The 17,428-nt window shown below is 42.2% G+C and overlaps 1 protein-coding gene across 4 annotated transcripts in view; it reads left to right on the forward strand.

The window, feature by feature from the left end:
- The window catches only part of RFX3 (regulatory factor X3), a 690,714-nt gene that overhangs the window by 524,663 nt on the left and 148,623 nt on the right, over nucleotides 1-17,428 (forward strand). For all 4 annotated transcript variants that reach the window (XM_085632944.1, XM_085632947.1, XM_085632945.1 and 1 more), the window contains one exon: nucleotides 4,313-4,494. In XM_085632944.1, coding sequence (XP_085489070.1) covers nucleotides 4,313-4,494 — 182 coding nt within the window. The remainder of the gene's footprint in view (nucleotides 1-4,312; nucleotides 4,495-17,428) is intronic.

A 17,428-nucleotide genomic window follows, 5' to 3' on the forward strand; every position in this document is an offset into this window, starting at 1 on the left:
CCCCAGGGCAGCATTGAATAACATGCTTGGGGCCGCCTGGACCTCCTCGTGCCCCAGGGGGCCACTGCTTGCCCAGGGCCAAATAGAATTTTAAAACTGGGAGGGGGCTGCACGGCTCCCCTCCCAGGCATATACGGCCCAGGGACCACCATCTCCCCGGGGCCTACCTGTGAAAACAGGAGGAGTGGGGCAGGGTGCCCCCCCCCCCCCCTGGAGCCAATATTGGCCCTTAGGACCACCACCCTCCAGGGTCAGCTCCAGCTATCTCCCAGGGTGCCCACCCTCTGGAGAGAGATAGCAGTTTGCTTTTCCTGTCAAGTGAGAGCAAACATAAACTCTGCTCCCAGCAGGCAGGAGCTGTCAAACTGCTCTTGCTCACTGAGAGTGGAGTTTTCATCTGTTTTCCTGCTCACTGTCATGCAGATAGAGAGCTGCATATTTAGCAGCTCCCTAAGTGTGGGGTTCAACGCTGGCTCCGACAGAAGGCGGGGGGACCTTACCAAGACTGCGGGGGCATTTAGGCTCCCCTGCAATCCCCAGTGATGCAGACGGGGTGCCCTAGGTTGGCTCCAGGTCACCTAGTGAGACTTGGCTGGGCGCCGGGGGATGTGGTCCTCGGGACGAAATCAGCCTGTGGAGGGTGGCTGTGTGACCCCCTTCCCCATTGAATTGTGGCTGAACACCAGGTGATGGGGTCCCGGGGCTGAAATTGGCCTGGGGAGGGGAGGCGCGTGCCCCCCCTGACAAATTTAAACATAGAAGGTGCCCCAGCTGAAGCTCCACGTCTGTAAAGGACAAATTATCCTAACTCCTGGGCTTGGCGAAGACAAAGCAAGTGTGCTTTCTCAGCAATTCCATATTGAAGGTCAATCTGAAATGCTTTGTGGAGGTAAATATACCATTGATTTATTGGAGTGCAATCTGTAGTGACTGTGAGGAGTGGATCCTTTCTTGTTCTTACCTGGTGAGAGCAGAGTCCATGGTTCTCTCTTTAAATTACTATGAGTATTCAAATGTACAAATCACGTGGAAGCTGCGCCGTTTGGGCCCGCCCACCTTGGTAGTATGCAAAGGTCTTCCTGCCTTTTGCCAGGATGATGGCCGGCTTAACCAGTGGCCCCCCAACGTGGATTTTAGTGATGCGTTCTTAATGCCGAGGAATATGAGGACATCTCCACCAAACAAAGATGCATTTACTTCATATAGTTAAGAAGATTGGCCATTGTTTGGTGGAGATTTACCTCTTTGTAGTCTCATATTTCTGGATAAAGACGCACCAGTAACAATCGCATTGCCAAAATGCACACAAGGTCACTGGTGACATGTCCTCATGCTCCATTACGCAGCTATAGTGTAGAATACTTACTGGACATTACCCAAGGAGGTAGCCCTTAGTAATTAATCAGTAGAAAGTATTCTAGTTGGGTAGATATTTTGTGCAAAACTGTAGACTCTTGTTGGATAAAAAGGCAGGTGTGTGTTTCCTTTGTGTCCGAGTCACTCACACAGCTATTGACACACCCACACAAGGTCTTAGCCACCCATTCAAACACTCACACACCCACTTAGACACTTACACACCCACTCACAGATTCATACAGCCACTCACACACCCACTCACTGACCTATACAGCCAATCACACATACACACTTAAATGTTACAGGTTACAGTTAGGAAATAAAATTTAAAAAACAACGAAATTTACAACAAAAAATAAAAAAGATTTCAAGGACATTATAGTTAGGAAATAACATTTAAAAACCTTAGAAATTCACTGAAAAAAACACATTTTAAAGGGATGTTATAGATATAAAATAACATGGAAGAACCTTAGAAATTTACTGAAAACAACAATTGTGAAAGGGACCTTATAGTTTGGCTCACATTTCATTCATACAAAACCAGTGAAAATCAGTAGTTACAGTTAGATGAGCTAACTACAACTTACACCCCCGCCATGCTCTGCTTATGACCACACATGACATGGTAAGTGACATCACTGATGACATCTCAAATGACATCATCCACAGAACCACTCAGTCACCTGCTCACAACCCCACACAACCTCTCAAACACCTACTGACCTACCCATACACTCACACACCCACTCACTCAAACACACAGCCACTCACTTACCCATACAGTCACTCACACAGCCACTCACTCACCCATACAGCCACTCACATACTCACTCACTCAGCATTATAGCTACTCACACACCATCACTCACTCATACAGCCTCTCAACAGAGCCACTCACACACCCACACAACCACTTACATACCCATTCACACATCCAAACAAGCACTTACACATCTGCTCACTCATCTACACACCCACTCAGTTAACCAAACACCCACTCAAATAGCCTCTCACTCCCCCATCCAGCCACTTACACACCCAGTCACTCACCCATACAGTCACTCATATATCCACTTATTCACCCAAACAGCTACTCACACACCTACTTATTCACCCATACAACCACTAACACACCCAGTTACTCACATACCTATAAACAGTCACACATCCAATCACATAATATATATTAGAAATAGTATCACTCTGTAGTACACAAAGTACAAAAATGTAACTTTTGTAGTACCTTAGTATATATGTTTAACACTCATAAACATTTACAGCACAATCACTGTATGATGTCCTCAGTGATGTCGTTTGGGATGTCATCAGAGATGTCACTGATCATGTCATGGGTGATGTAATATGTGATCAGTGCCTTGCAGGGATGTAAGTTATAGTTATAGTATAGAACTGCTGAATTTCACTGGTTTTGTACGAGTGAAATCTGAGCCTAACTTTAACGTCCCGGTAACCTTTGTTTTTTCAGTGAATGTCTATGTTTTTTTTAAATTCTAGTTTCTATCTATAACGTCCCTGTAACAGTTATTTTTTTTCAATGAATATATATATAATATGTAATATATATACACAATGGCTATTGAATTCTTCAAAGTGCAGCTACCAATGGGTATTGATCGCATTTAGGTTTTGTTTACCAATCCTGAATAAATTGTTGATGAAGTCATGGGCAGTGGTGACAGCCACTGGGTTTATGCAATTCTGTGGCTGTAGTGCTTAACACAGCACTATAGATTTTCTGCGTTTGCCACATAATTTGCCCCATATTTGCAAATTTCATTCAAAATGTTCCTTGTAGCTCAACTGAATGAAAATAATACCGCCATACATTGTGCTGCATAATTTGTTTGTTGCAGTACAAGGTACAAAGCCTTGCAGAATGATTTGTTCCTCCATGGTGCATAGTCCTAGTAGGTAATGCTTTGCAGAGTGCATTGGGAGCTGTCATTATGATGATATCATCCATATTTCACTGGGGCCCATAGAGTATTTTCCAGATTTCACAGTTCCCTGAAAAATATGGGTTTTAATATCACTGCATTTTGTGCAATTAAAGCATCCTAACGTGTAATGAAACATATATATAATTGTGTTTATCAAACATGCCAACATTTTAGACCAGGAAAGTGGGAGGTTTAAACAAAAGAATTTGGGGTATGTTTTTCCCCCACGGACGTCTATTGAAGCAGAGGCAATTTCAGGCAGACTCTCCGCAAAATGCAACAATTTCCAGGGTGGTAAAGGATTGAATTAAAGGTGTTTGTGAATTTCCACAAATCTGCAAATTTGTGTACATTAACAAACTCTCAGGGCAAGCCAAGCCCTGTTACACCAGCTGCCCACTCCTTGCCTGAAATTTATGATTGTGTAACTCTAAACGCTTGTGGCTCATGAGTATGGAGTAATACAACCATTTATACTCGTCAGTGATTTTCTGGCCAATGTAATGAAGCTAATTTCAGACATGAACATACATCTATGGCTAAAAATACCTTTTTAATCGGACCTCTGGACTTGAGACTTTTGCTAACCATTTTCATATAGACCTTTCCTAACCCTATGCGATTGACCTCTACTAGCAAAGGTTGAACCTGCTGCCACTGAGAAATCCCTGTCCCCTAAAGTGACAGTTCTTGTTTTAGGCATACACAGTGGGAACTGATGAGCACACCAGAGATCCAACCTGGAACATGCCCCGTAAGCTTGGTAGCCCAAAATACACGAGTATGAAAGAAAATTGGCTTATGGGCAATGGTAATGGCATTGAAGGTGGTTTTACCCCAACAGAAAGAACATTAGGAGTAAGGAGCACTGTGCACGGTGAAATGTGTCTTATAGTGTCATTCTGAAGCTTACTCAATACATTGGTCTTTTGTGGATGTCATTTAATCTGTTTTGTCCTAATAGTTCTGTTTCTTATGTGTAATCTTAGCTGCAATGGCTGTTGGACAACTACGAAACAGCAGAAGGTGTGAGCCTCCCCAGAAGTACACTTTACAGTCATTACCTACGCCACTGTCAGGAGCACAAGCTGGATCCTGTCAACGCTGCCTCATTTGGGAAACTCATACGTTCAATTTTCATGGGGCTTCGAACCAGAAGACTGGGAACCAGGTGTGTGCATATTTATGAAGTAGACTGTCTTTCTGACATAGCTGTCCTAAATGTTTGTTTTTACACCACATTGTAATAAAAGGTTCATGGTATTATGGTACAGAAACTGACAGAATTTATCATTTTTACTATCACATCTAAATGCAGGTAATAAAGAATGCAAGGAAATATATTCTGCAAAACATATGGGCAACATTTGTAAAGTGTTGTTAGGGAGAAGTCCATTTGGTCTTGTAGAAGAATTGCAAAGAAGTTATTTAACTTAAGTCATACGCCTACCAACTCTTGCTTCAGCATGATTAAAATAACATGTGTCAGAGTAGAGTGAATTATTCTGTGTCGGGCCTACTCTCTCTGCCTTATCTTGAGTACTGGATTGATCGATGACCCATGGTGAAATACATGTGGCAGTTGCGTGCTTCTCCTTTCAATATGCCTTTCTCTGGTTTTCTTCTACTTGTTTCCAGAAAAATCCTAAATACTTTAGGGGGTTGCCTGTAAAGTGCATAAATTAATTGATTAATTTAAAGTTTTCTTCTTTCTTTCAAATTATTAAAAAATTCAGATTGACTTCTCCTTGAGGAAGAGTGCTTCCATTTTTTAACCATTTGATTGGTGTATTCAGTTCATAAATTTCATGTAGCTTTTTAGAACATTGACTTGATACCTCCCAGAAGAGCTGTACTCACAGATCAGTAGATAGAGAAGAAGCACAGGCCTTTGGGATAAGCCAATATTTTAACATTTGCCAGTTATATGACTCACAATAGTTTTCTAGTCCTTACATAGTATGTGCTGTAACTATGGTAATGCTCTTTTCTTTTTCTCTTGTCTAGGTGTGAGACCTACTGATACAAACTGTTCAGTATACAGTCATATAGACCCGTCCTCTTTCTTAGGTTCTCAGTGGCCTTGTTAACTCAGTCTTTCTGCCCGGGCTGATGCGATTGCAACCTAAAAATTAGCTGGGTTTCCTAACTGTCAAAATGTCTAGTAAATAGGGCTACTGTAGATTAAGTGGTATTGTTACGCTCAGACAGAGGAAACGGTGATATAGGTCCTCACAGAGTCAAAGTGTCAAGAGGCAGTGCTTGCTCACCAACAGATGTCCAATACATCCTATATCCTCTAGTTGCAGATCTCATCTAGGTGACTGCCCAAGCCAGTATACTAGGCTTAGTCGCCGCCTTAGGTGTGGGCCTGAGCAGCTTTTAAAGTTCTGTTATTAGTCAGACATCCCTCCCATCAATGCTACTGAGCTTCTTCCAAACTATAGACAAATACATGTAACTCTCATATAGACCCAATAATTGGTCCCCATTCTTGAAAGCGTATTTAAGATAAATGCTTATTGAATCGGCAGATGATTGCTCTCACTCGAACTAGTTATTTCTTAATTATTTGAATTCATCTGCTTTGACACAGTGTATTATAACCTTCTTCACCTCCCCATGTTGTCAGGAGTGTTTTGTGAGATTCTTTATTGGTTTAGGATCAGAATTCAATGAGACACCTGTTCTTCCCTATAATGACTTGTCGCATTTAGCGTTCATCTTTTATTCATTCTTACTCCTCTGGGTTTTTAAAATAAACTTCTGTTCTTCTGTTTAACCCATTATGAATATTATCAATCCTTTGCACATCACATCATGATCTTTGTCCATCTCGCCAGCAACCCAGTCCACTACAAAATATGGATTAGTGTTGAATCTAACCAAAACACATTTTCTGTCAGTGAGTGATTCAGAGGGCATCTTGTGTGCATTCATTCACTAAGCACACACTGTTTTATACCTATCTGACATCTGAGAATGATTTCCAACTCCAACATTTAACATAGATTTTCAGGTGAAGGTGGTACTGGAAGCCGTAGCCTTTAACCTCACCCACTGCAACCCATTTTCTTTCTTTTTGCTGGAATCTTTATCCACAAGTCCTGATTTGAATTTGGAAAAGCTCAATTCACAGGCTCAGAACAGTCTCTTGAGCGCATCTTTTGAACATAGTAGGACTCTTAATATGCCAGCATGTCTGTTATGCCAGAGTTCAGGGCATACCGGTGTTCTAACTGTAGCATTGATCTCTTTATTAATTTAGTTTATGAGGAAGCGTCTTGTGAATAGCTTTGGCAAATTAACTTTTAAGTAATGACTCAATTTCGCAAAATGTAACTTCATTACACCTATATTATATTTGCATTCCAGTGCCTAGATGGCCAACAGAGGATCAATCAGACCACTCACAGTCTGTTAAACGGGTTCTCAAAGCTGTTTATGCATGTAAGCTTTGCTTTTATTTACAAGGGTTTGTGTGGTGCACATAAAAGGTTTTGTTGGGAGAAAATCTACTAACGGGATGGAAGAAGGTGGGAAGTGGTGAACACAGGGCTGGAAAGTTAAAGGGCATACACCACCTCCTCTCCAACCTATTTCCTCCCTTGAAAAGGTTTCTAATGTATTCCCGACTAGGGCAGAAGTAAACCACTATATCTAATATAGAGAAAAATTCTGCTATTAGGTAAATCTCCTTTCAGGTACATATCTCAGTGTTTTCTTCTTTACACATGTTGAAATAAAGGATGTTAACACAACGTAATATTTCTCTGAACCCTTTTAGAGGTCACCATGCCATTTCTCTTGAAATGTTTGCTTGCCAATACGAAAACAAAAAAGTACTAAGACTTCCCTTGGAACTTGGACTGGACCGGACCATCGCGGAAAGAAGCAGCAGTTTGGAAAGTAGAGCCATTTTCGGCTTGTGATGCTCAAAAGGATTTATGATAATTCCATAGTTAGAGATCCCTATGAGTTTCTGCTATTTGTTGTAGGCCAACAATTAAGGTTATTAGTAATGAGAACTTCCTAATATGTATAGTGTGCTTTGCCCCCAAATAAAATACCAGTTCACTAACATTATCACTATGCTTTCACATGTTCATTAAGCTGATTTAAGTTTTACCCAGTATAAAAATGATACCATCTGCAAATAGAGAAATCTGAGATTTTCAGGTGATTAATAGTCCCTCGCATGCTCTTCTTTTCCAATGTTTTAGTCAAATGGCTCCATCACTGAGGCAAAGCTGAATGAAGATTGAAGCCACCTCTGGGTGCTATGGAAAATGTTGTCTAAGTTAGATTGTGGTTCATAATGACCTTAGACTAGTGGAGTTTTTATAAGGGACATCTTGATACAGTTAGTACACATTTCAGATCTTTTTAGGGCGAGGCCAGCAAACAGTCCTCCCGTTGCTTGTTTTATTCACTTTCAAAGAAAGCAGAGGAAGAGTCTGTGTGAATCTCTTTCATATATGCCGAATTAAATTAACCTAAAATGGTATAAGTGGGCTAATGTTCTTCTAATCCCATTGCCAGGCTCTTGTAAAGTTCTTGATATCACTTCTTGCATTGGAGTGTGGAAATGAGCCCTTTTAGGGGCTCACTGGTGCAGGGGTTAACCCTTATCTGTCCACTTGTCCTTAAAGCAACAAAATAGAGATTGGCACGGAAGCTGTAATATCAAATAACAAGTTTATTAATCACTCATGAATACAGCACCCTCAGGCACTGTAGGAGGTAGTACAAGGAATACAGAAACCAAGGGTCTTTTATACCCTGTTTGTCGCTGAGTAAGCATGGAGACTCAAATAGAAGGTACAGGCATATACAGGAATAGCTATCGACTAACATGGGCAGACAGAAATCACTTGGTCAGCAAAGTGGGAGGGGAGACAGAACTGTTTACATCAGTTGAAATAGCCTGACAGTTACACTCTAAGACAGTTGCATTCTAGCAGCTACAGGCCTTTCTGAGCTTACACAGTGCTCTGGCTCAGTACTGAAGGAGTTAACTATAGTTGATGACTCAAGCAGAATAGAAAGGCAGGCAACAGTAAAGATGGAAGAAGCACATGGCTAGCGAAAATGGATGCCACAACCAAAATGGCTTCAGCTTATGCTAACAGCAATTTCTGCGATTTCCACAGATGGCCCTTTTAGCATTAGCTGAAGACATTCACTATGCAATAGAAGAGACATGAAAGTTATCACCTATATCCACCAACATCAGTTGACTAATTTCTTCATCTGTTACTAGTCGGACATTTACATTCTGAACATTTCGTTTAACTGGTATACATGAGGTACAAGTAGAAATTCATAGGGAACAGAGCGTTTGGCCACATTGAATACAGAGGCAGCAGGAAAAAAGGATCGCAACAAATGTACATAGGGCTCATAATTTCCAGCCCCAGACGGTAAACATTGTCCATAGCCATCCAGTCCAAGTCCATGTTCCTGAATCCTGGTGTATTTCAGTGGCTATTTTGTGCAACTTAGAAATCACCTCAAAAACTAAAGGGGCATGGTCAGAGATATATACGCCCCAAATGCTCCCGATGAGCGGCATGCTCCACCACGGTCCGCTAGAACCACATCGAGGACCATCCTATTTTGGAGCGCCACAATTCTCGCAATTTGTAGTTCTTCCGTGATGTTTCCAAGTGCCGTAGCTGTCTGATTGGTTACAGCCTCTCCAACATGTGTCAAGCGCCTAATCTTTCTGCTGTTTACGGCCGCACGGACAAAGAAGAACAGCCCCAAATGAATGTCAACATATTACTGCAGTGCAGTATCAGTCTGATCCACCTCATCATGATTTATTGTTCTCTTTGATCGGCTTTTAGAAATGTCATTGTACAGTTTATAGTCTTTATGGTAGGATGCAGTAGCCAAAAACACAGGTGGTAGCAAAAAGGACACGAAACAGGTTCCTGACCAACCAATGGGTGTTGTTTGATGACATAAAACTGCTATTGTTTATTCCAGTAATGTTTAATGTTTTAGTGCAGTCACTTTTCGCCACAGGAATACTACCAATACTGTTCACACACAGGTCTGCTCAAGCTCTAGTGACAGCTATAACAGGAGGTCCATTACCCTTAGCTGTTTGGGTATTGGGGAAGACATAGCGTGTGGAGGAATTTCCTCTGTGATACTCCTCCATCTCCCATACAGTTCCATTAGCTTGTGGATCTCCTTCGTCATCAGAGTAACACACCTTGTTGAGCTGGGCATTCAGTCCACCTACACCAGCTTCAGTAATGTTAGCAACTTTAAAAGCCCATAGTAGCGCAAACCAGGCCCTACAAGAACCATTTGTGTGAAAATGGCAGAGGAATGAAAGGTGTTCCTCCCTTTTTCTGATGAGCTGGCATCATTCCACACACCCAACAGTTGGTGATGTTCGTAGCATTATGGGTGTGATGCAACATTTAAATGAACGTATTGTTGCGGTAGGACATCCTATGTTGCTGCTCATGATACGGGAGAGTGTAGTAGTGGGGCTCAATGGGGGACATGAGTAGTAATAGTCAGTAGATTTCCAACAGGAGTTACTCCCTCTACAACCCATGTTATCGTAGCAATGATAAAAACAATGGAAGTAAGTCCAATAATAAACATACTCTTTTGATCACAAAGTCTTGCTGCAATCAATTTCTTCTCCGCAGGCATGTTCATCTCGACGTTGTAAAATGGAACAGATGGAGCCCTAAAGTCCTGGGCAGCAGTTGGTTTCTTCACTGAGGTTGAGACAGGTATCACTAGCAGAGTCCCCCCCCCCCCTTTGTAACTCAGTCTTACACTAACCCAGTGGCTCAAACAGTCTCTTTCTGCAATGAAGTGTTTCTCTTCGGGGTCGTAGCTGATTTTGAGATGTACCAGGGATCGTGTGGTCCAGGACGACTTCCTCAGGTCCTTCAGGTGATGCATCTTGGCCTCTCTCGGCGTCCAGAATATCACGGTGATCTTTCAGCGCAGCAGGTTCCATCAAGGCGGACGGCACCCTTTTGCAATGGGTGGAGTGAACCCAGTTCTTCCGATTGGTCACTCGGACTGCAGTTCTGGTGGCCAGAAGAACTTGTTCAGGTCCTCGCCACCTCGGTTCCAGGCTGCTCGACCCCTGGAACACTTTCACCATTACTTGGTCAGCGGGCCACAGATCATGACTGTCACCTTGCGACCTGTTAGGAAGAGCTTCTCGAACCTGTTGATGAATAGAAAGCAAACTGTCAGTCAACTGAGACAAGTAGTCACTCATCAACACATAAGGTACATCATGTATAGGGCATAGCTTAGGAATCTCCCAAATGTTCATTGTCCTCCCTTAAACCACCTTATATTGTGTGAGGCCAGATCATGTATGTGGTATCGATCTAATGGATAGCAATGCCAAGGGCAGTGCATCAGGCGATTCAGAGATGTGGAAGCTTGAATTTTGGCAAGTTTCAGTTTCAACGTGAAGTTGTAACCCTCCACCAAATCTGCAGACTGCTGGTGAAAGGCTGCATGAAATTTCTGTTTAATCCCCAATCCTATCAAGACATACTCAACAACTTGCCCAATGAAATGGGGTCCGTTGTCACTCCACAAAATTCGACAAACGCCGAATCTGGGGAAAAACTCTTTTAGGAGCACCTTTTCTGTAGTAAGAGCTGTATTATCTTTCATAGCGTATGCCTCTATCTACTTACTAAAGGCACATACCACCACTAAGACATATATTTCAGGTTATTATAGCGTTCTAGCTGGATGCAATCCATTTGCAGAACCTCAAAAGGTGCAGTTGGTATGGCAAACCCTCCTGTTGGAGTTCGTGTTCCCTTTCCAGGATTATATTGGAGAAAAATCAGACAAGACTGGACTATCTTTTTAGCTGTACCAGCAATATCTGGATGATCCCAAACTTGCATAAGTAGTTTTGGTATTAAGGATGCACCAACATGTGCTGGCCCATGTGCCATGTGAATCATAGGATGTAAATAGGCTGTGGTCAATTTCCACTTTGTCATGTTTTTATTTCTCCAACAGCCCTCATCATCCAATGTTCCCTCCTTAGACCACTGGTCTAATTCATCAGCAGAGGCAGATTGTTGCATGTCCAGCCCCTCTTGCCTGGCATCATGCCAACGTTCAGCTTGTGACATACATAGATGTAGTACTTCACCGCATTGCAGTCTTACGGGCTGTGTGATCCGCAAAGGCATTGCCGTGTCCTATTTTGGCAGTCACTCTCTTGTGTGCGCTACAATTAACTATCGCTACTTTCTTAGGATATGTCAAGGCAGTAAGGAGATTATGTACTAATTCCCCATGCACTATTTGTGTCCCATGCGAAGTAAGAAAGCCTCTCACCTTCCAAAGTAGCCCAAAATTGTGAGCCACTCCAAAAGTAATATCGGCTGTCGGTGTGGATGTTAATGAGCAGATCAGTGCTAAGCTCACATGCTCTTGTTAGCGCTATCAACTCAGCTGCCTGAGCTGACTTCTGTGGAATGCGAGCTGTCTCAACTACAGTCTGGAGTGTTGTAATTGCATATGCAGGTGATGTTGTGCCATCGGGTAATTTCAAGCAGGACCCATCAACCCACAATTCCCCGTCAAAACTAGAAAGGGGCGTATCTTGTAGGTCAATACGACCCTTTGTTTGTTCTTCAGTAAGAAATATACAATCATGTGACTCTTGTGACTGGGACTGAGTAGCTGGAAATGGCAATAGTGTAGCGGGGTTCAAAGTCGAACATCTTTTCAATGTGATATGAGGGGCCAAAAGTGTCAATTCATAACCTGTCTAACGATCACTAAGCAAATGTTTTTTCGTTTGGTTGAAAAGGGCATCAACTGCATGGGGCACTAACACAAGCAATCTGTGTGACAAGACTATTCCCTCACTCTGACGTATGGATACAGCTGTCGCCGCTACCGCTCGAAAACACCCAGGCAACTCACGGGCGACTGGATCAAGGATAGCTTAGAAATATGCACAAGGACGCTGCTTATCACCGTGTGTCTGGGTTAAAACCGAGAGAGCACAGCCGTCCCTCTCGTGTACATAGAGTGTGAAGGCCTTAGTGTAGTCTGGAGTTCCTAATACTGGTGCAGAGCAAAGAGCTTGACGTAACTGTTGAAAAGTATTCTGGCATTCAGTAGTCCATGAGAGAGGCATCGGAGTGTCTTTAGTCAAGAGGGCTAACAAGGGCTTAAAAATGTAGGAAAAGCTAGGAATCCACTGCCTACAGAAAGAAGTAAGACCAATCAGTGCACGAACATCCTTCTGAGTACGGGGCACAGGCATGTCTAAAATAGCTTGAATTTGGTCTGGTGTGAGTGCACAACCCTCCTTAGACAGGAGGTGACCTAAATAGGTAACCTGCTGTCTACAATACTGCAATTTCTTTCGAGAGACCTTATGATGATGAGATGCAAGAAATGAGAGCAATAACAGTGTTCCTTCTTCACACTGGTCAGGGGTATCAGCAGCCAACAAGATGTCATCAACATATTGAATAAGAGCCACCCCTTTTGGCACAGGGAAAGAATCAAGCTGCCTTTTCAATGCCTGGCTATAGATGCTAGGACTCTCTGTATACCCTTGTGGAGCTCTACAGAATCTGAAGGAACGATTATTCAAAGTGAAGCCAAACAAATAACGGCTGTCAGGATGAATAGGTATCGAGAAGAAAGCATTTTTCAAATCGATCACACTAAATGTAGTTGCAGTTGGAGGAACCATAGTAAGAAGTGTCGTGATGTCAGAAACTACCGGATATTGGGGTACTACTATCTTATTAACTTCTCGCAGGTCAATGATAAATCTATAAACTTTAGAATCAGTGTCTTTCTTCAAAATAGGAAGAATAGGGCTATTACAGATATTGTAAGGAACTTCTTCCACAACCCCCACTCTGATCAAATCCTGCCCAATGTGCATCAATGCTTCTTCACATTCTTGAGAGATTTTATATCGGGGCAATCGAGGCAATGAAGCACCTTCTTTCACTTGAATATGCACTGGTGGGATAACCATTTGTCCCACATCAGCGTCTGATGTCGCCCACAGGTACTAGGTAACAATGCCAGAGCAATATCTTCTTTAATAAGGCAAGACCTCTCAACCATTGGATAGTTGTCATTTAAAATAATACGCACACCTTCTGGGAAACAACGTATTGTAGCACGAAAATGTTTAAGTAGATCGATACTCACAATGTTATCTGGTGTGTTAGGGGAAAGCAGAAATGGACATGTTGCAGTTAATTTATCAAGACTAAATGCTAGTGGTTGTAACAGTGGGCTAAGGGAAGGTGTTCCATCGAATCCTATCGATGTTACCGTTGTGTCAGACAGGGGAGCCCTAGGAACCAATTGTTTAGACAGAGCGCTACGAGTAGCTCCTGTATCAACCAGAAACTGATCAATAGAACCCAAGACGTTTGCATCGACATAGGGACCCCTTTGATCTACTGGGACCTCAACCGGTTCCTTACCCCATCCTAGGCATTCCTATGCATAATCAGAATCCTTAGGACCATCAGTCGAATAATCAGACATTTGATATTGATTGCGCCTATCAAAGGTATTAAAAGAATTTGGGTTGGTCTCAACTGCCTCAAATTTGGTACGATTATCCATGCCTCCCCTATTTTATGTGTTCCCTGGGCGGCCTCTCATACTTCCTCTACCCCGCTGATACTGCTGACCTCGTAAATGGGGGCACTCAGAACGCCAACGTCCAATCTCTTTACAATAAGCACACTGATCAGAAGACAAAGTTGCTTGAGGGAAAGGGGGAACACCAGGGCGATACATCCCACGTCTGCCTCTACCACTACCTCTAAATGAGGGACCAAAGACCTGAGCCAACATAACTTTCATTTTTAAATCTTTAACCCTTTTATCCTCCTTGCCTTTAGCTTCCAATTCCTGACGCTCATAATACTGGGCCATAGTCAAAAGGGAGACAGGGGAAGACGTAGTCCATGAACTCTCGCTGGCCTTTAGGCGACTAGCTATTTCTGACAACATGTTAGCGACAAATGTTTCTACGAACAGATGCTTACCCGTGTCATCTGTCAACGACTGCCCACTAAAGTGTTGGAATGTCTCTTCAAATCGTGTAAAGAAATCAGAAACTGACTCCTCCGCTTTCTGCTTACAAGACGCTAATGTAGTCCAATCTATTTTCTTAGGGGGTATAAGAGTTTTCAACTTAGTTACAATAGCTTTGGGAAGATTTAGTATCAGCTGTAGGGGTTTCTGCGCAGGCTCTCTATCTGCATCTATTTCCTCTAAATGCACCCAAGTATCACCATAAGCTACATTATCATATACCTTCCGAATTGATCTCCACATATCAGAGTGTAAAATAAGTCCAAAGAACATGTCAATATCAGACAATGTCATAGTGCAGGAGCTAATAACTCCTTCTACTTCTTCATAAAGCGTGGCTGGATTTTTGCGCGTATCAGGCAAAGCAGTTTTAAGAGACATAACGTCTGCTTTACTCCAAGTGGTATAGATCCAATTATAAATAAAATATCCTTTTGCATTATCTGAATTTGTATCTTCACTTGTTCCTGTTCCCTTTGGAGGAACATACAAAGGTGCAGCTTCACGCATCGGTTTCATAGTAGCTACGAGATCACTAGTGTCTGCATCTGTCCCTGTAGCTCCTTCTTGTTGCGCTGGGATCTGAACTGTTTGCTCAGCTGTAGCTTTACCAACTGCCTTTTTCTTTTCTCGTAGACGGAATGCGTCAACACGCAATTTAACCACTCGCCTAATTAGATCGAACACCTGTGAAGAAAGAAAGGTGCCATCACTTAACTGTTTATAATCAGAATTTATATCAGTAGGCTCTAGAGCACCAGAATGTTTTCTAAAACTAGTTATTACTTCACAAGTGAACGTCTCTAAAAAATATAACTGCTCTAAATCTGACCATTGCTGAACCATTGCTAGAATGTGTGGAGCGGAGGCATCCCCATAAGCAGCTTTACGGGCAGCAGATCTAAGAGTGGCTTTAAGCTCAGTAGTTAAAGAAGAGCGAGCCGTTCGCCCGTCTGGTTTATCCATATCTTCCTCTTCTGAAGAAAGATGCTCCTCATCAGAACCTTCATTCTCAGGGGCGCTAGGGAATTTATACAGGGGCGGAGGTCTATCTAAAAAAATAGAATCATCTTGAGGTCTATTAAGTATGGGATAAATGAGGCGCCTAACAGGGTACTGACCAGTTACCTCTAAGTGACGCTCCCTATCTTCTTTTTCTTTTATTTCATTCATTTCTTTATTTTTCAATTCCACTGCTTTCTTATAAATGGATTTACTCTGTTCTTTTTCTGCTATAGCTTCCTCTTTCCTCACTCTCTCATTCACCTCTTTCCACCACATTCGTACATAATCAAACATATCTTGTCGACTCTTTCGCTTAAACAAGCACAGCTCAACATACTGAATCTTCTTAAAATCAAATGACCCATTTACTGGCCATTGTAGATCAGGATCCTTTTTCGTATATTCACCCAATGCATTTCGGGAAAGAATCCCTTCTTCAGGGGTTTCGTAATAAGTGCAGGTGCAACCTTCTAAAAACAAAGTTTTGCTGAATGTCCTCTAATTTTCGACTGCGTTCGCTTCTATAACGCGGAAAATCCTGCTCACTGCTCCAACACGTCTTGTTAACCAAGCTTGTGTTCTAAAGCAGGGCAACTTCACATCGACTGGTCTTAGAAAGATTAGCTGGTACCCCAGCAAATGCTGCATATGAGAAGACCTGCTGACGCTAATTGTAACCAAAGCTTACCCTGTTTCCACCAGCTTTAATATGACAAATCGGCGTTTAAACTGTGGTTGAGACTGGATTTGTGCGAAACTCTTCCTTTCAACTTTATTTATGCCTAACATTCACCAACAAAATCAAGAAAACCCCACATTAACTACATTACGTTGAAGACCCAAATTGATCCCTGTATTCCAATATTCCCGAAAATAATCATGATAATGCCAGAATTTTCTACTCTGATGAATCACAAAAACACCCTTTCATTGTTTGATTTTCTTTCTCTCGTACCCATTCCTAGTCAAACAGGTGCCAAGTGCTAACATCTCTCCACCTCAGATACCCCAAGAAATATGTTGTGGATACTTTTATGATGTTCAATAGCCTTCATATTAGTAACACATTTGTTCCTAATTCATAGAACTTCATATTTGAAAGTAACAAAGGAACATTACATTCATATAGTCACATCATTAATTCATGTTGCTTAAGCTCTGAACTGATTTTTCTCTTCTGTGGCCTGCTGCTGCAGGCCACATTCTCGCTTCCATATATATCTGGTCTGTTTGCACATTGATTTCTACTGTCATTCCATGGTCTAAATTGTTGCATTCCAGTGCTCTTGATCTTTTTGTGGAAGGTGGCGACACATTTTCCTGTTGTGATGAATGACTAGTTTAAATGAAAGTTAAAAAAAAATATTTTCTTTTTGGACCATTACTTTCTCTGTGTACCTTGCATCTATCTAATTTTCCAACTCCTGCATATAGTCCTTGAGGCAGTGGTAGATTATGATATTGAAACAGAAATGGAACCTTTTTAGTTACTTTTTCTTGGGTTGTGATAAAAACGATCCCAAGTTTAGAATATCTAGTGAGAATGTTTTTTTTCTGATGGATATTTCTTACCTTTGATTCCTCACCTTATAATACTCCCCAGATGTGAGACTGGATCAGGTAAACATTTTCTGTAGTAATGCTACTACGATGCACTGTGCGGCTCTGCGTTAATTTCATAGTGCTGTGGAAGTGACATAGTGGAGCTGCATTAGGCACCACCCCTGTGCTGTTGTTACTCCCTTTCTTCCTACGCTTTCCGATGTGGATCCAGAGCTTGGCTCCTAATTTTGTCTGCCTCCGGCAACTTCTGAAATCAAACTAAATCCAATGTGTTAAATAACCATGTCCCCTCCAACTAAATCGTGCGTGTAGAAAACAGATGTGGGTTATAGTACAGCACAAGGAGTGTCTCTAGTGCTTGGGTTCTGGATGCAAATCACGTTATGTGACAGATATGCCTTCATGCACCGTAAGGTGTCCGT

Source organism: Triturus cristatus, chromosome 2_1 (assembly GCF_964204655.1).
Source record: "Triturus cristatus chromosome 2_1, aTriCri1.1, whole genome shotgun sequence".
Lineage (NCBI taxonomy): Eukaryota > Metazoa > Chordata > Amphibia > Caudata > Salamandridae > Triturus > Triturus cristatus.